The sequence below is a fragment of the Rissa tridactyla genome, chromosome 2 (genome assembly GCF_028500815.1).
Source record: "Rissa tridactyla isolate bRisTri1 chromosome 2, bRisTri1.patW.cur.20221130, whole genome shotgun sequence".
NCBI classification, from domain to species: Eukaryota; Metazoa; Chordata; class Aves; order Charadriiformes; family Laridae; genus Rissa; species Rissa tridactyla.
Genome location: NC_071467.1, coordinates 35046890 through 35071936, shown reverse-complemented (window position 1 = coordinate 35071936; position 25047 = coordinate 35046890). Strand labels below are relative to the sequence as shown.

The following is a 25047-nucleotide window of genomic DNA, read 5'->3' as shown; positions in this document are numbered from 1 at the left end:
TGCTTTTAGCACAAATGGGTTAAAGGTGAATTTGAACTAATTACTGCCTATGACTTTAAAAAAAAAAAAAAAAAAAAGCCTTTTGATATTTTAAAAGGAGAAAATACTGAACATACTTCTGAAATTCCTCAAATTCTGGGATTTTTTTAGATTTACACCTTAATATTTTGTCTTAAATATAGCTAGTATAACTATAATACACAATCAAGACTGTTAAGCTGTGCTATCATTTTAAAAGCATTTTTATTCATTGCTAATTTATAATCTGTTTTGGATACAAATCCGTGTAGCAGAGGCTGGTAACTATTTCCCTGATACAGCAGCTTTCTATGCATCACACGGTTTTGTGATCTGTTGTCTTTTGAGAAATGCTGCTAGTATATCTAACACACCTCAGTACAAATGCTTCAAAAACCCAAAGGCTGAGTCAGGAGAGCCAATGTAAATTCAAGTTCAGAGAAGCACCATTTACCCCAACTTTTACATTTTTCTTTGTACACCAGACTGCCATTTTAGATAAAGGAAGACTACACAGATTATTAAGGAGGCCTTTTAGACACAAAAAGACATCAGGAATATCAAGCAAAACAGTGGTTGGTCTTGTTGACGACTGCGTGGACATCTGTCACAGGTCAAACTACCAGCCAAATCTGTCATGACCAGCAGGGAGCTATGAAGAAGGAGCATGGTCTGGTCTCATTTGGCTGAGCAAACGTTTTGGGAATAAACAATACAGGAAGAAGAGCATACAACTCAAAACTGCATTGAAAAGGAAGGTATGAGGCTCGGAGTCAGGGTTTCTAGCTCTTTGAAATGGAAACCTGGACATACAGTGGTTTTGGGGGTGAGAAAAGGTCTGTCTAGAGAGTTCTTCCACTAGTGAAATGGAAATCTACAGTAAGCAGGCATTGCTGGTGACATCTGCCAGGTCTGAAACACAGAAGGTTTTCCAGGGCAGTGTGCTGTGAGGTTGTGCCACGTGGGCAGAACTACCTTTGTATTACACATTACAAAAATGAAGAAAGGCACCCCTCCTGGACTTTTTTGCGCAGTAGTAATCATTAGGAAACAGACAAGACCACCATCCTCACATTCATATAAGACACTGCAGGAATGCTACTGTCTGAAGGATTAATATATTATTAATGTATCAGTTGGGTAAAAAAGTAGTCACAAAACAATATTGGTCCTCCAGTTTCACTGGAACAAAGGCAAGTTCTTTCACCCTGAAACCATACCAATGTGGTCAGCCTAGAATTTAGCAACTTTAGCAGAAGTTTCTTCCTCAATACTCTTCTATGCTCAGATAACCTGGTTCTTAAGACAGTCAGGGCTACTGACTCTGCCAGTATGACAGTCCCTTCGTTCACATAATGCCATGGCCTTGCTCCTACTGGTTGACACTAACAGCCGTTCTGAAAACTTGAGAGATGGGAAGGGTTGTATCATCCTTACTAGGCGAGTCCAACAAGCACTCATAAGTGAAGTTAATGTAATCTTTATGCCTGATGTTGCCTGACAAGACGTGAGGTCTCTTTGCCTTAGACTCAGTGGCAATACAGTTAGCACAAAGGCTACTAAAGAGAGGAAACCTGAATCTGCAATCTTGCTATACACACTGGTAGCCATGAGACTGTTCCAGAGAGATTCTCAGCTGAAACACCGAAGGAACAGCTCACGGTCACAGCTGCACTACAACTGATGCCTTCTGTTGTTGCACTTTCAAAAACACCTTTTCAAGAAATAAACATTGTTTTTATGGATTCTTCCAAAAGAAGCAATTTGAACTCTGTCCTTCACCTAAAACTGAAGGGAGGAACAGCAAACAAAACAATTCAGGGACATATCCCTTCTTAAAGAGGAAACGCATACATTGTGCCTTGCAACCTAATGGTCTCAGACTACAGCTTTTTAATAGCTTTACATGGACTCAAAGTGGTGACTCCCCCTATCCCCACATCCCATCACCTCATTTTTTTCAGAACTAGGGCTTATTGTGTACTGACAGAACAAGAACAGGATCCAGTAATTTCTTAAAGTTAGCTATTACTGATCTGCTTTGCTAATATGGTATGCTGTCGTATAATGCCTTACGCTTATTTATAGAAGTAATTGAGTATATGCTACCCTCTAGTTACTAAGGTGACCAGTGGTCAGAAAGGTTTTTTAACATTACACTAAATTCTTCATGTTTGTGTCTCAACTACTTTTCGCTATAAGCCATCAATATATTCAAGCTTTCCCACTTAGGCAGTTTTTTGTTTTTCCTATATTCTTTATGACTGTCACAAAAAGCCTAGTAACTGAGCGCACAATACTGACCACACTAAATCAGGAATCAGCTGTTCAGCTCTAAGTGTAATGTGACATCTTTCTAAAATAGCATAAAGATTTTCTTTCATGCACATTTCTGGGCTCTTTTTTTGGTCCACAGCATATTTCAAGAAAAGCCTGCCTGAGGAAACAAACTAAAACCAACAACAGAGAAACTGCCACAGAAACTTATTGGAAGGCATTAAAAATTAAATAGCTTTTTAAAGAGCTCTCAGACTTAATAGTAAAACCTATTAAAACTGTCTATAATGATTTAATTTGCAATGATTCCATTTCAGATAAATTTGCTTGGTTGTTGGTTAGGAGTTCAAGGAGAAAGTTACATTTTTTACCCTCTACTAATACCAGTACACTTCTCTCATCTCAAACACTTGACAGGGGGGTGGGGAGAGGACAACCACCACTATTTGAAGTGGTGGTCGTTAAGATCCAGACAAATTCAGACTGCAGAAGCATGCTCCAAAACGAAAGAGGCCCCATACAGAACTTTTTCGGCAGATACTGTCCTGGCAACCGAATCAACAGCCTCTAAGCACAAGAGCCTCAGCCGTTATTCCTACGCTGTTCATGCCACAGTCTCTCAGATAAACAGATGCATCTTAAAATGCTCAATGTCAAATGGGCAACTTCAGTGAGTCTCAGATGCTACCCCAAAAATCATCAACACAAGCATGCTCCAGTTATGCTTATTACGGGAAGATATTCAATCTGCATCTCACATCCCCCAAATCATTCTCTATGTTTCCTCAACAATTTTATTTTCCAAACAGGTTTAAAGGCATAATGCAGCAGCTCTTGCGTGAAAGCAGAAAAGTATGAGAGATTTATTTTCACAGTATATTATGGAAGATATAGGAACATCTTTACACAAATTAGTTGAAGTTCTAAGTTTCATATGTATAATGCCACTAAAGTCAATGGAGTTACGCACGTGAAACTGAAAGGTGAGCAAGTACTCACTGAAGACAACATTGACACCCTTCACTTTTTAGTCTTTTGTCAACAATAAGAGCTCACATATTGTATCACATTTTTTGTTTCTGAAAATTCTGTGACGAACAAATATATTTTGCGATAACATACCTTGAAGTCGCAATTTCCACTTTGGTTCTTGCCATGGCAGCTGCTCGCTGTGCACCCTCTATTGCTCTATCCACCTTTTCTCTAGTTTTTGTGTTTCGTATTGGTATAAGTTGCTTTCTTATTCCACGGACCAAAACGTTATTTTTGTATTTTCCCTCTTCTTTGGTGCCATCTGGAAACATGGTACATCCATATCCATGCCTCCTGTTATTTAGCCATTCTCCTTCATATTTCATACCATTTGAACGCTCACTAATACCAAAACCACTGCGCTTATCATTCTTCCATTCACCCATATAGGTTTCTGTAGTGGTGGCATCAACATGGTCTTCCATGGGGGAATAATCACAGTCACCGTCTCCAAAACTAATTGTAGAGTTGGCATCACTAGAACTAATTCTGCTCATAGCAGCATCACTCCTGACAGAGCTCCGTTTGCTAGATATCGATGACCTAGATTCAGATTTTCTAAGTTTTATACTACCAAGAAGGGATCCTCTTCTGAATAAGCCTCCTTTTTTCTTAATGCCCATCGCTTCTGGATCACTGTGAAAATTGAGCACAAAACCTCCTCTTGTTCCAGCCGGACTGTCTGAAGTGACATCATGCAGAACAGTGCCGTTGCTCTGCTCACTTCGAAGTGAAGCTAGAGATGTTCGGAGGGGTGAACGGATCACAGTTGCCATGCCATACGGTACACTCTGACGTACACCATATCCATGTCGCATCCCTCCTGTCCATTGCCCCTGGTATGTACCTTTTAAAGTAATAAGGATAAATTAAATTTAGGAAGCTGTAGAAGACCTAGCACTCTATATCCAGTATGCTACAGGCAATACTATGCTGTCAGCTCTGCTTTTAGCGTAAGGAGAAATGCAGAAAAATCACAGCACATGACACAGTAGATAAACTACTTTTGTTATTTGTTTTTCTCATAAATTATTTTTCCTCTTAACAAAGCCTTCACTTCCCCAGCTGAAGTAATTTATTTTGGCAACTAAGACACAGTAGCTATAATCATAAACATTTTTTTTTTTAATGGATCTGTCCATGGAAAAAAATCTCAGAAGTTTCTAAAGCAGGACTCCCTCAACATTTTTTTTTAAGGTGGTCAGATGGGGAGGTGGTTGGCAGAAGCAGAGCCACACTACATGGCGTCAGCTTGGGAGGGAGATAGGGATGGAGGGAAGGGAGGGAACAGGATGCTCATGGCTCTTGCCTCCAGCTGCTCAGAGAAAGAAGTAAATGTCCTGTTATCCTAGGTTTAAGGTGACTACAGACCTCTCCTTGTCAGGACATATTTGACAACCCACTAAATTGTCATGTCTTCAGATGGGGCTTTGGATACACTGTTAGAAACCTCTACTGTAAAATTAAATATTTTAAAAGTTTTTCCATGTATTTGAATAGAAGAACAAAACCTCATTATATCTTACTCTTTATGAACTCTTGATATCAACATTTTTTGGTATCCCCAGTATTGTAAACACGGCACTACATCCTGCATTACACTGTGACAGCAAGATCAGAAACATGAGTTGTTTAGCACATTTTTTGCCTTTCATTTGTTCTGCAGTATTTAAGACAGAGAAGGCAGTAAAAACCAGAATATTGCACACCATTCCATCATAAATATATTTCATTGTTGCAATCATAACTGTTTTTGTAATTTTTAAAAAAACAGCAATATAAGAAAGAGCAACATGGCATTTGATATGAGAAGTCATGGATATCCATGTAACAGAGTACATGGAAAGTGGCATCTGAGACAAAACCCAGCATTATCAGATTACTGCTGCAAACAATTTTTTTCTTGTATTCTCAAACAGCATTTTCACTTTGGTGAGATATATACTCCAGTGTCTCATCTCTGAAAGCCATTTGTACCAGATGTTCCAAAGGAAGGTGCCAGGAACCCCACAACTGGCAAATACAACATAATTTGCTTTCTAAGATCATTTCACTCTAATTCCCATTTAGCTGCTTTAAGCTCCTCAAAATGAAGTCTCTCGCCCACCTAGTACTGCTTTTTTTTTTAAAAAAAAAAAAAGCTATTTTGAGTCTGAATATTCTTACAGAAGGATGAATAAGCAATCTTTAAAATATCTGATTTTGATCTGCTTTAACTGGAGCACCTATTAAAAGACATTCTTCAGAGAACTAAATATCAAATGTCAAATTCAGTGATTGACTAAATTTTTGTGAGAATATTTGTGAAAGACATGCAGTTGCAGATGTAGCTCAAAGCTTCACTTGGTCTGAGATTCGATCTCCTTTGTACAAGCATACTATTTTGGTCGTGCACATGTCAATTATCTATCAATTACTGCTTTACTGTATTACCTCTCTGCTAAGTTATATTTCAACGTTAACATGCAATTAAATTTGCCAAGTGCGCTTTATTATATAATTCTAGATAGGTTCCATGACATAACTATTTTGTGTTGGTAGAAAATTCTACCAAGTGGAAGGTTTTTGTTTTAACAGATGGCTGCTGACACAAACAAACAACTTTCTTAGTTTCTTTCTCATTCTCTGTATCCTGGATACCTACCGCTGCACTGGTTGTAAGGGCGCTGAATCTAGAAACATGATTATTTTAAAAAAACTCAGCATATGGAGAAGAACAAATAGAAACAGGAGCACAAAACACTGGTATGACATATTCTGTAAATACTGCAAAAATACTGCCACGTTGTAATTTTTTTATTAAACAGACATTTCCCAGAAATATATTAATATTTTATGAGCATAAATGACTACATTTTGTCCGTAATTATATCTGGGATCCCCCTAGTATCATAATGATACGCTGGAGCTAAGAATCTGGCTACATATACTTAACTGCTACATACAACAATCTGTCTAACATTTTGCACTAGTTAATTTCATTTAAAAATAATAAATCTAATTCTAATTTTGTTTATACCACAGTATTACATTAGAGCAGCAACTCATAATTATGGCTCTCCATGTTGCTAATCGAGTGTCAGGCTCAAAGCAGAATCAACTGATTTCAGTATGGAATTTTATAAAAGTACAAAAGGTCAGCATTTTTCCTTACTAATATTTTCTTTTAATTAATAAACACGTAAAGCTCAATAATGCTTAATTCATTTAGGACTTTACTTTTCACTACTTTGTAGAAAGAAGTGGAAGTGGTCGCTGTAGCCCATAAGGGCATTAAAACAAGGAAAACTGATGTGCTGCTATTTACTTGCCCGATTTTTCTTTCCACTGGGGAAACAAAATCAATGCCAGCTTCTTCTAAAAAGAAAACAGTCAACGAGAAAACGGAAGACTCATATTGAATTGGTCCTTAGAAAGTAACAAAGATATTGTCAGAATTTCATGCAGTCCTGTAGGTAACAACTATCTCTTCTATCATTACAAATCCATCAAGGGAAAGGCTTCTGATACTAGTTCTAGAAAGCTGTCTCATTTTCCTTGATTTTTCAACTTACATTTTAAAGGAAAAATATTTTAATGGCATATGGAGGGCAGTGTCCAGAACGCAGGTACAAGAGACTTGTACAGTAATTCGACTGATGATATCAGACACTAACTGTATCACCTTCTTCCAACAAAAGAAATTGTAAATTTGGATTGCAATATAATTAAATACCACAGCATATGACAGAAGACATGATAAAATAGCTTTTTCCATATATGAAGATACAAATAAATGCAATATTTATGTATCTCTCTCTATAGATATAAATATGAATGATATATCAACATGCCTTTACCCATTTCACCTTATACTATAATTGACTGTTCAAAGCAGTACCAGTAAGGGTCAACTGTTAAAATTTTAATTAACAATGTAATTTCCAAGCTAATTTAAAACTGTATTTAACCATAAAACAATAACATCGTTCGGCATTAATTTTCGAAAAGCTAGGCTTGGTATCCTTTGTAACTGAAGAAACATTCAGCCATGACTTCTACTGAACATCCATCTGGTGTTTAATTGGCTCCCTTGAAAAGGTGTTTGCATTTTGAGCCTGAGAACTATTAGAAAGTACATTTTTTTTGTTTGTGTTGGCAAGTTGCTGTAAGGTATAATTTCCTAACGTGTCTCCTTAGAGTTACCTTGTGCCACCCCTCCGAGAAAACCCTCGCTATGTCTTACAGCTGTAAATGTCATTGCCTACTTGTGGCTAAAATTTAAAACTACGCTGTGTGGAAAAGCTGAGAGGCCAAGGACCTAATTAACTATGTGACTTGCTCTTACCCTTTACTTACATCTTCTGTGGTTTAACAAATTCATTGTTACATCAAGATTTTTGCACGCTTTTCAGACTCAAATGTTAGATAAGCATACATCTAGAAAGAAGACTACTTAGAAATCAAGGAACATATGTACTAATGATCTTTGCTTAGGATGCATTTGCTACCAACTGATCTCTGTGGAACGACAACACACTACCTTACAGGGAGATGCCTGTTATTCCTATTGTTGGCAGGACCGTAAAACTGCTAATTTACACATACTGAAGTTTCAAATTAGGCCTCAGTCACTCCATAAGAAATGCTCTGGCAGGCTCGCAGATTCACCCAGATTCAACAAAATCTAGGGAGTTTAAGGGAGACACAAAAGTCCAGATGGCTGTAGGAAACAACCTGACAGGCCACTTGAAGGCCCAGCATAAGCACATGAGATGAACGGAGGATCATGGTTTGTAATTCCCAGTGTTTTCCCCAGAGGTTTGACTGAGTGACAATTTTAAGCATTTAAACACAGCATGACATATATTACTCATGTCGTGCAAAGTGTTGTGTGCAGAAACACTGAGGAACACTGTCAATGCTTATGTTCCTTTTCCCTCCCTCAACTACACCTCCTAATACCACCAAGGCATTTTAAAACAACATACTGAGCTAAGAAAAAAAAAATAGCAGCAAAGAGGCCTGGATTTTATTGAGTTTGAAAACTAATTGGCAGTTGGCGTAGTCTAAACAGTTATTTCCCTACGCTGGTATTCTCAGGTGATAATAAAGGAAGAGCTTTCCTGCAAATATTTCACAGTATGTTAAAAGACATATATGTAAATCTGGTTTCCTTTTAAAAACATTTCAGACATTCTTCTGGTGTACAAATACGGCTATTGTTCTCAGAGCACCAAAACAAAAAAAAAAAACCACATTTGCAAACATCTATGATGTGTTGCTTTGCTTCATTCATGAGTACTTTCATTAAAATCAATGGGACTTCACACTCTGCTCCTATGAACTGCAACACGTAAAAGACTGGGGCCATGGTAACAGATTTCAGCCAACAGGACTAAAAATCTCACAGTGTAAACCGCACGCTTCGTCTGCTGTTTCGGACAAAGAATTTCCTGTGAGGTCTATGTCTACATATTTAGAGAATTTACCTCCAATTATCAACATTATAGAGATTTTAAAAATTCCACAAGAAGCCTAAAGAAAAAGATAAAAGGAATTTTAGCTTGAGAAAAATCACTTCTAGAAGATTTACTGAAATGGCCATTTACTTTTCTGGAAATTAAAATTCTAATTTAGTAAGTTTGTAATTTACTAGCCAAAACAAATATAATAACAATTGGAAAGTCTATTCTGTGGTGAAAGTGAAACTAAAATTCTGATTTTTTTTTTTTGGGGGGGGGCTGGTGGTGGTGGTTTTGGTTTGTTGTTTTTTTTCTAAATCCCCAAACACATATCTTGGCTGACTTTGAGCATCAGAACTTTCCACACCAGGAAACAATTTTCAGAGAACTACAAATATATATAAATAAGGGGATTAAAAGAGTTCAAGGTACAAAAACCACAGCACATTTCGTTTTCTGAAGGAAATGTATCTTACCCAACTCACTACATTTTGTATTTTGAGGGTCTTTTTTTTTCCCCCTTTCCAGCTGTAGTCTCTTCTTCTGCTTACTACAAAAATACCTATTCTCTGACATGGTTCTTAAAGTTTGACCACAAATCTCTGACCAAAATTCCCTGAAGAACCAAGCAAGAGATCTGATACATGGGTTTCTCCTTTAGTTGCATCGTGTGAACATTACCTCTGATTTTGGTAAATTCTGTATCTTGTGTGTTACCTAAGCGCGTTGCTCAAAGCTGAGGCAAGCAGCATTTCTGTAAAAAAGAAACAACCCAACAATTGGCTAGTCCTAAAACTGCGCCCGATTTTTCCTGTTACGGTGGAAGAAGCCAAGTTGAAGAGTTGCACAGAAGTTGCAGGTGGCGCTTCCACTGATGCGGGTGACATTACAGCAGCAAAAGATGAATTCAAAAATACCGGGTGTGGGTTTTTTTTTTTTTTTTTGCGCAGCACATGAAATGACAGCGGTGCAATAACCATAACCGACCACTCAAAGAAGCTCCAGCCCTCTGTGACCTTAGTGAACCTCGACGTCTTGACGGCTCCCGCCTCAAAGGCAAGGGCAGAGCGCCCAGTCCTCTCCGTGCACATACCGGGAGGGAGTTCAGCCCTAGAAACCCTTCTTTTTTTTTTTTTTCGTGACGAAGCGTGCGAGAGGCAGGCCTCTTGTCACTTCGCAACACAGCTTGTGCTTTAGAGCACTGTGCTTAAAAATATGCCGCGTTTTAATGATATATTGAGTTATGACACGAGGGTGGACCCGAGTTCCATTGATTTCACGCGAGCTGCCCGCCCGCTTCGTTACCTCCACCCTCCTGTTTAGAAGCCGAGCGTGTGGAGCGAATAAAGCCACCCCTGCGAGCGAAGTAACAGGACACAAGGGCTGGCTTATTAAGTTCTCGCTGTTTTACCAGCAAAGCGGTGCGAGGGGAGCGGGGGGGATGGGGGGCGGCGAGCTGGCCTGCCCGCTCCCCCTCCGAGGCGAGCGCTGCCGGCCCCGCTTTATCGTTACCGCGAGCGGGGCGCGGGGGGGGGGGGGAGCCCAGCGGCCGCCTCGGCAGAGACAGGAGGGAAGCTGTCCGCAGGCAGCCGTAATGCGGATTTCTACCAGCTGGCCAGGAGAAAACGACCAGCCCGGCAGCACCGCCCCGCTCCGGAGCCCAACCCGCGTCCCCCTGGGCCGGGGCCGGGTGGCTCCTCAGGGAGCGGGGCGGGAAGGGCGGCCCGGCACCTGTAGCGCTACCCGGCCGCCAGAGCAGGGGTGTGCGTGTGTGGGGGCCTCCGGGGCGGCCAGGCCGACTGCTGAGGAAGTCGCCCCCCAGCCAGGAAGGGCTCCCGAAGCCGGGCGGGGGAAGGCGGGGAGCCCCCGGCCGCGCTGAGGGGCGAACGGGCGGTGTCGGGGTGAGGGCACATTTTGGGGGGGGGGGGGGGGGGCGGTGGCTGAGGGAAGGGCCCTGCCCGCGGCGAGCGCGCCCACGCAGGCGCGCCCACCCCACCCGCCGCGCGCGGGGCGCCCCCCGCCGGCGCCCACCTCCGTCCCCGTAGGTCTCGACGCCGTATCCGTCCTGCAGCCCGTTGCTCCAGGTGCCCTCGTAGCGGGCCGGCGTGCTGAGGCTCTGTCGCACCCCGTAGCGCCCCTTGAAGCCGTGGGACCACTCGCCGCGGTACATCCACCTGCCCTTCGTCTCCACGCCCAGCCCGTGGCGCTTGCCCTGCGCCCAGTAGCCCAGGTAGGTGTTGCCGCTGGGCCAGGTGTAGCCGCCCGCCACCTCGAAGCCGTGGGACCAGGAGCCGGCGTACTCGCCCTGCCCCTTGGGCCCGGTGCAGATGCCGTGCCCGTGGGCTTTGCCGTCCTCCCAGCCGCCGCAGTAGGTGCCGCCATCGTCGAAGTCGAACCGGCCGCCCGTCATCCAGGGCAGCGGGGCGAGCGCGGCGCCGCCGCCGCCTACCCGCCCGCCTTCCCTTCTTGCCCTGCCTTCCTTTCCTTTCCCTTGCCTTCCCGCCCGCCGACCGACCGACCGCTCCCCGCGACTGCGAGCGCTCCGCCGGCCGCCCGCCCGCGCCCAGCCCAGCCGCAGCCCGGCGGCGGCAGCAAACGGCGCCCGCCCCCCGCTCCTCCCTGCCCGCCCCTCCGCCCCCCGCCCGGCACCGGCACCGCCCCCGGCCCGGGCCACCGCCCACCCACCTCCCCCTCCCTGCCGCCGGCGGGCAGGTGCGCGCCCCGCGGGCTGGCGGGGTCTGCGGCCGTGGGCGTGGCGGGGGCGGACGGACGGACCTCTCCCCCCGGAGCAGGCGGGTGTCCCCACCGAGGGGGAGGGCTCCGTGTGCCCGCCCCGGGTTGCCGGAAGGGTGGCTGCTGCACCTGCCAGCGCCGGCAACAAGTAGGGAAAAGGAGAGCGCGCTTCCGAGTGGTACCCGTCACATTTAATTTCACTTTTTTTTCTTTTTTTTTTTTTTACTTTCTCTAAGCTCTAAGGCAAGTTTTAGGCTGAAGTAGCTGCGGTAGAGCACAGCCGAGTTGTGCTTTGTCCCTTTTTCCAAACCACATACAAAGCCCGCCTTCCCCAAGGGGCAAACCCGCCGTTCCACGCGTGGAGAAACACGGGGCGGAGGGAACAGGAGCGGTGTCGAGGCCTTCTAAGGACAGTGCTGCTGGGCACTTCATAAGGAATCTCTTTTTATGCCTTCAGCCCCATGGCCCTTGGGTGGCTGAATGCCTCTAAGTCCTGCCAAGCGCTCCTTTGCCAGATATTTGATAATCAGATAAAAATATAAAGGCAAATGACAGGAGAAACACTGGAAGCGTAGAAATTGCAGAGAGAATAGTGGGGAAGGGATTGAAAGCTGTTGTCACAGGGCATCTTAGCTTTTTTGTTCTTTTGCAGTTATAGACCAGGACTGGAAGAAAATCTGAAAGAAAATCTTCCTCTTCAATGGGCATTTTGTTAAAAGCATGAATCACACTTATTAATCATGGGGAATGATACTATCTGGACACAGATGATTTGGAAAAATGGGGAAATAGCAATGGCTGTGTTAGTAGCAGTGAGTAAAAGCAGAAACTTAATTGCAAATGAAAGATTTGAACACAAGCCATCAGAGGTTGAAACAGTTAAAATTCAGAAATTTATGCCAAATTCATCCCAGTTATAAGCAGTTTTGACTTAAACCTGAATGAAATTAAAATATGGCACATATTAAACGTACCCATTTAACTTGGATAAATTTTCAAGCTTTGTGTTTCACAGGACACTGCGCTGTGTACATTTTTATGCCACGCTCACACAGTTCAGTGCCAAAGTAACTCTGCTCTTTCCAGGAGGGAGTTGAGCGCTATAACCGATACATGCTCCTGTTGTCTCCTCTCTCATCAGAGGAAGTGCGTGCTATGAAGGCTTGTTTCTGTCCCAGTGAAGGGCTTTGGGATTTCTAGTTCTGCTTGAATATGTGTAGGTAGAAGACTGCGCGCACCTTTGGACACATACATACAGAAAAAGACAAGACTTGTGCCTTGTCCATAAGAAGATGGGAAAGCTTCTGATGTCCCTTTCTGCCCCGGGAATTTAATTCCATAATTTTGAAGTGTAGAAAACCAGACAAGAATGTTGTTTCTGTAGCACAGACATTATGCAGTCTTTCACGTATCTTTGGATAAGGCTATATAGCGTGCTGAAGTTAAGGACTGAGACCTTCACTGCAGTGTGAGATTTTGTGGAAAGCTGTTATTGAGAATGGAGAAGTCTGAAAAGGTTACAGTTGATGGGATTGCTGAAGAAGACACAGTCCAGGATCCTCTTGAGTATTTCTTGAGCTCATAGGATCATAGAATGGTTTGGGTTGGAAGGGACCTTAAAGGTCATCTAGTTCCAACCCCCCTGCCACAGGCAGGGACACCTTCCACTAGATCAGGTTGCTCAAAACCCCATCCAACCTGGCCTTGAACACTTCCAGGGACTTCTTCCCCACTTCCCCAGGGAACACTTACCCAGTTCTCTGGGCAACGTGTGCCAGCGTCTCACCAACCACACAGGAAATAATTTCTTCCTAATATCTAACCTAAATCTACCCTCTTTCGGTTTAAAACCATTGCCCATTGTCCTATCACTACACTCCCTGATAAAGAGTCCCTCCCCATCTTTCCTGTAGGCCCCCTTTAGGTACTGGAAGGCCACTCTAAGGTTCTCCCTGGAGCCTTCTCTTCTCCAGGCTGAACAACCCCAACTCTCTCAGCCTGTCTTCACAGGAGAGGCGCTCCAGCCCTCTGATCATCTTCATGGCCCTCCTCTGGACTCACTCCAACAGGTCATCAGGTTTTATGCCCTACGTATCTTGCATTTCTTAGGCAAGAAAAAGATTGGAAACCATAGTGGTGACGGCACGTGTCCTTTGAGGAATTCACTATTTTCACTCTCTCTGTCTCTCTTTCATGTTTTCTTTCCGCTGGCACAAGATGAAAAGCCCCATCACGTTTTAACAGAATTTAAGAAGAGTGAAATAGGTGTGGAGAGCTACCTGTTGGAAGTCAGCGTGCCTACAGCTGCTATTAGTATACAATCAAACTAGGAATTGAGGTCCCCTGTTTATAATTGTGTGTTGTTCTGTGAGCAGATTTTTATGGAGTACCTGAGTTGTCGTGGTTGGACTGGAGCTGCTGAGCATTGGGTTTATCTGTTGTAAGGCCAGTATTGGCTTACACGGTGTTTCCATGTCCTGTGCACACAACGGAGGTGTAAGGCCAGTATTGCCTTACACGATACTTCTGCGCCCCGTGCACACCAGGGACAGGACCGAAGGAGCAGAGGTGGGGTGGGATGACTCGTTAGCAAGTCCAGACAGTGCTTCCGCGACTCAGCAATGGGAGGGATGGGTCTGATGAGCAAGTGTGGGATTCCCCCAGCCCTTCCGTGGGTCAGAGCCGCTCCTCTGAAGAAGCAGCCGTGCCCAGCTTCCTGCAGGCCTGCCTGATAACCACGGTTGTGCAAGTCCTTGCGTGCCCGGGTTTATGTCTAGCTGAGTATTGGTGAATTACTGGATTTGCTGTCATTTCCACCTGAATAGTTGTACTACCAAATAACTGGATGTGCTGTTGTAATGACCTGGGTAATTGCACTACTGATCTATATATGTTACTGTGCTGTTATGTAGAGATAAATTGTTTATCCCTAAAGCTGTTGGTCTGATGTCTGTAATCATATCCCAAAGCTATAATTAATTGGGGCCGCCTTAAGTTCTTACATCTGTACCCTAGAAGATGTACCATTGCATGAATGAAATAAGCATCTGCCTGTTAGTCTGTTGTTTTACCCCCTTGATTTAAATTTTATAGGTTTAATATTTGATCAGATGAACCAACGAGATTGGATGGGCCAGAGGTGAAAAATGAAAATTTTTGGAAGGAATCATATAAATTTTCTTCTGTTATCACAGGTGTGTCAGTGGGTCTTTTTTTAGTGACCTGCAAATGACATTAAAATGAATGGTAATTTTGCATGTGGTTTGTATTTCCAGGTGTATTCATTTAAATGAAGTAATCAATTTAAATGAAGTTGACGCTTGATGGCAAGATGAATTCATCACTGCCAGCGTTCTCTTATTATATTTTCAGCTGGGGATAAATTTTGATAGATGTGAGGACAGAAGTGCTTTGCAGAGAACTCTTAACATCACTCAGGCAGGTCTTGATGATGTAAGAATTCACGAGTGTCTCATTGCTGATGAAGTTGTAGATTTATATTTTTTTTGTGACAGGTTTTGCGTTGGTGAGTCTCAACTTTAGTTCATGCCACTTTGTGTTTGCTTCTGGCCAGGCTGTAGGTAATGATCCTATGCAGTGTGTAGCACTTATTTGTTAAATACCTTAGATCCATAGATTTTTTATCCTTAGACACTTACACCCAGTATCAAGTTGAAAATAGTTCTAAAACTCCATCTTGTGCAGGAAGTAAGCAGTTGCAGGTAGATGAACGAGTTTACCTGTTGTGTCCAAAATATATGTAATTGTTCCACTATTTTATGTGCCTTACAACAGTTCTTTTCTGAAGTCTTTGATATATGTAACATTCAGAAAATACAAGGTCCAGGTGCAGTTTATTTATAATTTTCAAAAAAGCGCTATTTTTGTGGTATATTCGCAAAACAGTTGTGTTGCTGTGTAAGTCATCACAGCACTAACATGTATGCAAAACATGAGTGCCTGACGTGTGCAAAAACTGTCCTGCAGCGTTATATTGTAAAAGGTTCTTGGTGCAGGGATGGTAGATGCAGCAGGTGGAGATATTAAACTCCAGAGATTTAATATTAACTAGATACAAAACTGCTGAGTTTAAACTATTAGTCTATAGATATCTGATGCATGAATAAAAATTAGGCACACTTATTCTTACCCTTAAAAGCCTGATTCAGCAGGGAATTACTTTAAGTACTTTAGTAATCCCATTTACTTCAGTGGGACTGCACATGAGCTTTAAATTAAACATCTGCAAGATATCTGTCCTCAAATAAAGCAAAGCTCCGAAGAATGTTCTCAAGTGCTTTGCAGAACAGAGGCAGGATGCTTAACTGGTGAGCTGCACACGTTGTATTGGATGAGTTCACACACAGCACGGCTGCGTGGGAGGCAGAAATAGAGGAGTAAAGGTAGTACGAAAGCCACAGTGTAGAAATGTCAAAGGCAGCTAGGTCTTCCTGGTTCCATATCAACAATGGCCGCAACATTTATGCCAATTTTGCCTAAATTAACATTTATAAATATAGTCCTGTATAACTTAAACACAAATTATGTTGTCTTCTAGGACAGGAAGCTACCACTTTTTCTTACTATACTGTAAATTCACATAAGTTACTGTGAATACTGGAACAGTAATTCTACAGAATTTTTTGCAAAAAATTTGCTATAATATTTGAGAAACATTATGGTATGCAACTACTCTCCTAGCTGCATGGGTAAGTGTCAGTTCTACCTTCCACTTGAAGCTGGGACCTGGCCAATAAGATAGTATATTTCATTCCAGAGATATTATGCTTACTCAGTGAATACAGTTATTATTTTCCTTGCAAAAGTGCTGATAAAGCTTATAAAAACAAAAATACAGATCCTTTTCTAACTTGAAAACAAGATGAGTATGTTCTGTACCCGGACTTCTATTTTCAGCATCGTTATAAGCAATGAATTAGATTTTTAAATAAAAATGCAGTTTATTTTTTTTTTAAAAGAAATGCAGCATTTATGTTGATCTTCTTTGTTTCTGAAGTGATTTTAACAGTGACAGAACTCTCCATACAAGTGAGGTACAGTGTATTGGAATGATTTTATTTTTTTTTTTTTTAATATATAAAGATTTTAGGTTACCTTATAATGATGGTACGCAATAGTATCAGGATTAAAAGCACCTCTGAAATTATGGAAAAAATAGGAAATATTGTTTCTGGGTATTGTCAACATGTAGTGGTTTTTTGTTGTTGTTTTTGTTTTCTTTTTTAAAAATGACTGCATCACTATACCTTAATTCACTTAAAAAAAATTAACTTCCAATGTGTTCAATTTTATAATGCTTGATTTGAAGAGAAGCGTAACATTATAATAATTACCCTGAATTACCAAATGATATAGGTGGAAACTATCTACAAAATCAGATTTATCCCTAGCCAGTTTTTCCTAAATGGTGATCTTAATCCTGCGACTCCTGCAGCTCAAGTTTTGCCTCCTCAGGGAAGACAGAAATGGTTTATTGCCTTCCTCTTTGCAGCAAACTCATAAGTGTTTGAAGACGGCTCGTCACGTCTTGCTTTAGCCCTTTTCTTCAGCCGAAGCAGGCGGGATCTTTCATTATTTCCTCCTACACCTCCTGACTGTTGCTGTTGCTGTTGTCTGGACTTTCTCCAATTATGCTAGGTATTTGTTAAAGTCTGGTTTTGAAAACAAAATGCATTATTTGGCTAATATTGTGCCATTTGGCTAATATTGTAGCCTAATTCTGTGTGACTCCCGGATGACACTATTCTCTTACACTGGTGCCAGGAATCAGCAGTGTGATGATTCTTTTCCCGCCCCAACAAGAAGATGATGTGTAACAACTCGTCTTCAGTGTGGGATTTGCTGTTATCCTAATCCTTTCCCACAGAATATTGTTTAACTAGTTGCTTCCCACTTTGTATTAATGAAGTTGAGTTTCACTCAGCAGGTATTCACTTACGCACTTTTTTTTCCCCTTAAGATTACTACCCCGGGTTAAATTCATTTTGAATTTTAATCCCAGATTTCAGTTCCTCCCTCGTTTCTAATAGTTTGCACATTTGCACATGCAATAACCAAACTCTTCCAAGATCAAAGTTATTAATGAAGACATTGAATGTTAAAGGCTTTGGTTCAGATTTAGCATTTGATACATCCTTCAGGCTTGGGACTTAATAACCATTTCTTAGTAACTGTAAACAATGTGTACTCTCTTACCACAGTTTTGCCTAGATCACCTTTAATGAACGTCAGCAGCTTTGCTGAAGTCAAAATACATAATATCTCTTAATGAAGGCTGAAACAAAAAGCCATTTAACATTTTGGGGTTTGTCAGGGGTGATTCTGAAAGCTTTCCCTCCCTGCAGAGCGGTGGCACAGCCCTTCCCTTCTCCCTCCTCCTGCTACGGGGCTGCCTTGTTTCCTCTTCTGTTCGTTCCCAACCAGGTCTCACTCTGTAATTTGGCCTTTCTGATTTTGCCCCTACATACTTGCACTCTTCCTTAGTATTCTTCCTTTAGTAATTTGACCTACTTTCTACTTGCATATACTTCCTTCTGGTGTTTCAGGATTGTTGAAGAGCTCTCAATTTAGTCAAGTTTGTCTTGTGATACTCATCTTATTTACCCTTCACATCGGGGTAGTTTGTGGTTATGCCCTTCACATTATTTCTTTAAGAAAACAGATTGCTCTTTTGGAGTTTACAATAAAATAAAGCCTAGTAGAGCGAAAACCTAAGGTCGTGGTTTTTACAAGACAGTCTTGGCTGACACTGGCTTGAGATATTCTCATGCACCCAGCCCTCTGTGCTGCCAGCACAACTGTTTCTTCAGTGAGCCGTGATTTGGATCAGGGAACCAATCCACCTCAAAAATAATCCAGCAAAAAGATTTATTTTTATTTTGCTCTTAAAGCTGAATTGTTTGCTCTGTTTGTAGACCATCTATACAAACAATTGTCCTAACGCAATTGAAAGCATCCAGAAAAGCTCGCAGCTCTACAGTTCACCTCTTTTGCTTTTAATTCCATTCTCTTTTTCCTGGGAATTACAATTAATATTTTCCCATAATCTTTCACTCAAGTTGCCCGCAGTCTTGCATTCTCAGTTGGTTTACCCCCATTGGTTAAAAGGAAGAGATATTCCAGATTTGATGTAGTCACTCATCTGCTGGGTAAAAAAAAGGTTTTCCCTGTAACATGGTACTGTAATTGCCCTGCAGCACCTTCCCAGTGGGTCCTTCGATTGTTGAAGTCCCCCATCTTCACCCTGTTCTGCGCTTTGAAGAACTAACAGCAGCACCCCAAAGCGCTCGAGTCCTGTGATGTTGCGTCCTACAGGTGCCTGAGGAGGTCCATGGCCTGACTGAAGCTTTTCCTGTTCTTTGAAATTAGCATTTGAATTAGCTCTCATGTCAGATAAGAATTGGGATTGTTTCATGTTTTCTTAGTGATGGGCAAAGCATCTCTCTCTCTCCTGCCTGGATGTGTATTTTGTGGCTTTGCTTTATTTTAAATCGTAGGAATGTCATACCTTCAAGATCTTAATTCTGCCCGTAATTTTCATGTAAATTAGCTAATAATCATACATGTTGCTTTAATACTGTAGGAAAAAAAGTTCATCAGCCTTACTCAGCTGCTATTTTTCTGAGTACCTCTATTGAGAGCCACTTACATCTTCCCGGAGAACTAGGCTTTGTGCCATGCTTTAGATTCATTGAAAACCCTCCTTCATTAGTTAGCAATTTCACCACCAGTGATTACAGACCTTCGCAGAAGTCTTGGTAAAGAGAATTTCTTCATCAGACAGACCGACCCAGCTCTGCAGTTTCCGTCTCCTGCAGCATGACTCTGGTGGAGGAGACCAGAGCTCTGCGGGTCACTCCAGGCCACCGCCGCAACGGTGAGGACACCTTGAGAAGGCACCCATCCCAACTTTCATAGGGGCTGCAGTTCTCCAGCTGCTTTCTGGACCTTGCGGTTCCTTATAATCTGCCTTGATTTTATCTGGCAGATTTTATCAGACATAGGGACGAGGACGTATCTCTGTCTGCATTCATACCTAATTCTGTCTTAACATGGGGTCTGTTTTTTCTTCATATAAAAATTGAAATGCCTTTTTTTTTTCTTTAAAGGTTAAAACAGCAATTAGATATGATATTTCTAATTTTAAAAGAAATGTTGGTGGCCATGGCTATTAGCATGTACTCTGGTGATGCCATGCTGGAGCAGAACAAAACAGCTGTTGCATTTCACCGATGAAGTGATGTTGGTGCTTCTTATACCCTGGACAGTTATTAACTTTATGTAAAAATCTGTTCTTCTGAGTGAATCCATTTGTGAAATGGGTTGAAAATCATTGTCATTCTAAATACGAGTTACCGGTACAACCTTGGTGGGTTTTGTTTGGGTTTTATGTTTTTTGGGGCGTTTTTTTGGTTTGTTTGTTTATTTGGGTTTCTTTATATGATGATGGAGAAAACAAGGCAAATGCTACCAGAGGTGCAAAAGATGAGCTTTTTGCTCTTTGTTGATGAATGTAATATGGATATTTTTATGCACGGTGGTCCTCAATAAAGGAATTGAGCTTTAGAGGACACTGCCATGGGGCTAAGCGGACTGCACTGCAAAGGCCTTTAATAGAAAGCCACTCCCTCAATCTGCTTAAACTTTGGTGAGGATAATACGGCTTACTCTAACTGATTTTTGATAAAACAGTAAAAGGCAAACAGATGTTTGTTATGCCCGAGTTGATAAATGCACACAATTGATAAGTTTCTTGTGTTTATCCAGGAATATTTGTCCTGGGGGAAAAAATTGGCCTCACCAGAGCTAACATGCAAGTTAAACAGCTAAACAGATTTTGATGCTTAATTTTACATGAAAAAATATAGTAAGGGTTAGCGCATCATAATCAGCCTAACCGATGAATTATAACTCCCAGCTGGTGTGAGATTTCATTTATTCTTGCTTTGCTTCTATTCTGTTGGCTTTTTAAAATGATGATAATATAATGTCATGATGATCTGGTATGATGAAGAAACCTGTTCACCACGTGGGTTACACTATTAGCACCTTTTACATCTTGAAAACTGTCTTTCTTAGCAAATACACTTAAAGCAATATTGCGTTGCTTCTAAATGGTTCTCTATTTGTACACTGAAATTTCAGCTTAAAGATTAAGATTCTGCTCTTTGGAAGACATAACCACCAAAGCAGAGTTTAGTATGGTGCTCTCCGTATTCTGCAGGTGCAGTACAGGTTTTACGTTCTTCTTTTGGTGAAGTTACCTGAATTCACATTTGCAGCTCTTCATGTGAATATGTTATGTGCTTTTTGCAAGTACGGGACAAACTGGAATTGTGAGGGTTTTGAGCCTCAGTTTTGTTTAAAAGTAACTTTTCTTTTTAAGGAGAAAACACCTCATCCTATGTGTGGAGTCTAAAACAGGTTTCCTAATGTTCTTTATCAAAGCATCATCCTTTAGTAACTGCAGTTATCATAGTAAACAAAATTCTTCTATGTAGAAGTTTGTGGTCTTGTTGCAATAGGTCCTTTATGAACAAGTAGCCATTATTTGAGTTTTTGTAACCCAGCTGTACTGTGTATTCAGCATGTAGCGGATAAATTTAATCTAAGTTTCATACAGAATATAAAAAGATCCCTTCTCTGACAAAGTCTGCTCTAATCCTGGAATGTATATCTTCCTGATAATATAGTGTATTCGAAAAATAATTATATAATGTTCTATTATGTGTGAATGCATAATAAGTGTAATTGACTTATAGAATAATTAACTGTATTCAGTTAGGCATGTATTTATCATTAAATCTTTCACTTGTAGGTATGCCTAAAACCAGCTGTGCTATGAAATCCATGGTAGAGATCACCTTAGTTTGTGGTTTAGTGTATTTATTTTAAAATTTGGCAATGTCATTAACCTACATGATATTTGGGCATGTTAGGTACGATGTTTATTTCAGCTGAATTGAGAAGTAAAATTAATTTTGAAATTCGCTTGTTTCACGTGACAACATTGCAAAATTTTTGTTAATTCACTCACGGTTAACTGTGTGGTATTTTTGCTTATATGAGGTTCCGCCATGAAAACAAAAAATGTAATAGAGCTGGAGGACTGCAGTTTTGTGATACGGCATGCTAAAGTTAGAAGCAGGCCATTGCAGTTTTGTTTTTATGTATAAAGGCATATGGTTTTGTGTAAGTTTGAGACTGCAGTTTCTCTCTAACTAATGAAATTCTTAATGAGATTTGGTGTTTAACAGCTGGTTGCTCAGTGTATTTGTAAAATTGAGCCCAGTTAAACATTTAAAAATGTCAACCATTTTTGAAAATTTATGATATCAGGATTTTCCTACCCAAAATTTCAGTATCCAGAAAGTGAATGAATAGGGCACTATGCAACTTTGTGATTCTCCAGTTTTAGTGATGAAAATTTATTTGTACAGGCTTAAAAGAAGAAAAAAATTGTGGTCTTTTCTGTGCCATATGGTGTCAGTGGCAAGTTCCTAGACGTTTTTTGGGTTTTTTTTAATATAATAATATGGGCAAAATGATAACATTTGAAGCGTGAAGAGTGTACTTGTAATTTTAATCTGAAGTGTTGTGGGTTTTTTTGTCCTCTGTATTACAAAGCGTAGTACAGATCTTGTGCTAGGCTGAGTTTAATCAATCACTGGAAGTGCCTGGCTCATTTTGCTGGCTACTGAGTGAGTTTCGGTTTGTATCCCTAAGCTACTTGCCTGATTTCGGGAGAGGTGATCCTATGTGCATGACTGCTTCAAGAAATTCAGTATCCCCCCCACCCCCGCTATTTTCACAGTATTTGGGAGACATGGCTGCTGTCCGCATTTGGAGGTGTTGTGCAGAGCTGGAGCTACTGTGTTGCCGTCAACCTGAGTCAAGAATTAATTTATGGGGGCAAATAGGCTTGTGCCTCCATACTAATTTGAATTATTTTATATAGTAATACTTTTCTTTATCTTCTTATGGTTTGATTTTTTAAAAATGTAACTTAAGTGTCTAATCTACCTAGGCTACAAAATGGTTAACGTGATTATTGAAACAAGCGTATGTGTGTGTGTATGATGAAATTGTTAAAATGGAAGTCTTTGATATGCAAGTAAGCTTGCTACCAGTAAATTTTGCTTTATTTCATCCTGTCATGCTTGGAGTGAGTGTTGAAAGACGAACGGGCGAGCGTTGCTCAGCCAGAGGGGAGAAGCACGTCATACAGCCCCCAGAATAGCATCGGCAGTAAATATGGTCATGCTGTTCTTCCCCGAGATGGATCCAGATCGCATTTGTAGCACCCACCGGGTCTGCTGGTTACCAGACGTTCAGGGCCTTTGATGAAACATTTACAGATGCAGCTGCAGTTCGGAGGATCTTCTGCCGGCAGTGAAGAAGCTGACAGCAAGAAAACGGGAGGAAAGGGGATCACAAGCCAGGGAGTTAGGCGGGGGGAATACAAATTTAATCACAGTATTAAAACACTGCTCCAAGATACGAACCGTGTTCTTGTTAGACTCCCTTTTCATGTTAACTTGATTGTGTTTTCCAGTGAACCTTAGTGGTTCCTTAGAACCACTAGAGCGTGAAGCTTTTTTGTAGAGGAGGAAAGGTGGACTGAAAAAGATCTCTTTGTTCAGCCTTCTTAGCTCGTACACAATGTCAAAATTGGAATTAAAATGTATTATAAAATGAAGTCAGAGAGAGGCTGAGATTAAAAACTTTTTCCAGTTATTTCTCACTTTGTGCAATGTATTGAAATAAAGGCAGATAGCCCTGAAGGTCTGTGGCAGTGGCCTATCTAGCATGTTAGAGGGAAAATTTTAATTATTCAAGGTCAAGAAAAAAACCCTGTTAAATTCTTCATCTTGAAAAGATAGATTATCCCCTCTGGGCCAAAAGGATGTTCTTACTTCCTTGTCCCTAAACTCTGTTCATATTGACTCTTCTATTAATACAGCTTCTCTGTCTTTTTAACATTTGTATTTTTCTGTAAGGACTGTGACACACAAGTCAAATTCTGCCTGTGTGTTCTGGCCACTGGACTGGATAGCATACTACAGGAATCGAACTGAGGCATTGCGTCTTCCTCCACCACCTCCCCCCTGCCTCCCCCCGCCCCCGCCCACCAGTTTATACGTCTCTGTAAAATTTGCAAAGCTCGCTTCAGCTTCTGCAGCTTCTCTCCTCTGGCTTTGCCTCCCCAGCCGCTGCATTAGCCGGGGTGTTAGTGGAAAGGGTTTGTTATTTCAGACACATACCATCGCCTGCTGCACTCGCTTCCCCCCTGCACTTGCACAGGGCATGGAGACAACTTCATACTTTCATTTGTATCAGTTACACACACGGGATTTAAATTCATCCCTTTCTCTGGATAGCCTGTTTTTTAATTATTTTTTTTTGCCAGATAACTTGGTAAATGCTAAATAGCAAGTATTACTGCCTTCAGCTGGCGCTAATATACTACTACTGTTTTTCTTAAGAAAATCTCATTGAGCTAATTGTGACGGGGGAAGTGTGTTTTCAGAGCAGGAGCTCTGGTATTTGTTCTCTATTTGTGAGTGACGTTATGCAGTTGAGAAAAAATCATGCCAGCGTGTTTCAGTTAGTGCCAAAAGAACATAGACAGCGATTCAGTGCCCAGATCTATTGCTGCCCAAAACTGTATCTTATCCTATTTATACTTTCATAAATGAAGGTCTTGCTTATGAGGAGTTAAGTGAATATTGTGTTCATGTGCTATTCGATAATTAATTTGTCCAGCTGTTTTACATTCTGCTGCTCTTTTATTTCAAGCATTGAGAATTTAAGGTTTTGAGTGGCATAGATAGTTTATAACAATCAAGTCAAAGAATCCCAATTTCTTAAATTATCGTTACTCGCGTTGGAGTTAACTTCACTGGAAATACCTGGGTGCCACAAAATACCTATGTCTACAAAGCAAGAGAGCTGACTGTCTCTTGCTACTCCATACACCTAAAACAGGAATATTGATTACTAAACTCTCAAACACTTAAACTATGTTCAAGAAGTAAGACTTATCTACAGACTAAAAGAATAATTTAAATTAAGGGGGAATCAGTTTGGATCAGGACTCAAGTCTGAGGCTTACTAACTGGTATCAACTAACAGTCCGATTCTTCTTCTTTTTCATCAACACTTGCCAAGGGACTGAAAAACTCAAAGGGCAATTATCAAACAAATACAGAGTAGCAGTTTCGTTAAAGAGAACCAGGAGAAGAAATTTAAATCTGCCAGAAGGACTAACCAAATAGTATCCTGATGTCTGGCTGGGGAGAGTGGAAGTTGTGTAATGGGAACTCTGAGACGTCCTTCGTCAAGCGCAGAAATGAGAGCTGGTGCTGGAAGTCATGCATGTGGAGGGCCCTCCACTGGGAAACAGCAGGAATAAAAATTCCGGTTGGCTGATACAGATGTAGTGAGAAGTGGAACTTAATGAAAATTTCTCCAGCTTTCAAAATGCAGTAAATACAGTACATTGATATATCATAATTGACCA

General features: G+C 41.3%; 1 protein-coding gene across 4 annotated transcripts in view; it reads right to left on the bottom strand.

Moving 5' to 3' along the window:
* Positions 1 to 11364, bottom strand: part of JPH1 (junctophilin 1) — an 83892-nt gene extending 72528 nt beyond the window's left edge. For all 4 annotated transcript variants that reach the window (XM_054191749.1, XM_054191747.1, XM_054191750.1 and 1 more), the window contains exons 1-2: positions 10803 to 11364; positions 3418 to 4174 (exon numbers count right to left, since the gene is read on the bottom strand). In XM_054191749.1, the coding sequence (XP_054047724.1) occupies positions 3418 to 4174; positions 10803 to 11181 (1136 nt within the window). In that variant the 5' untranslated portion in view covers positions 11182 to 11364. The remainder of the gene's footprint in view (positions 1 to 3417; positions 4175 to 10802) is intronic.
* Positions 11365 to 25047: the final 13683 nt, after the last annotated feature.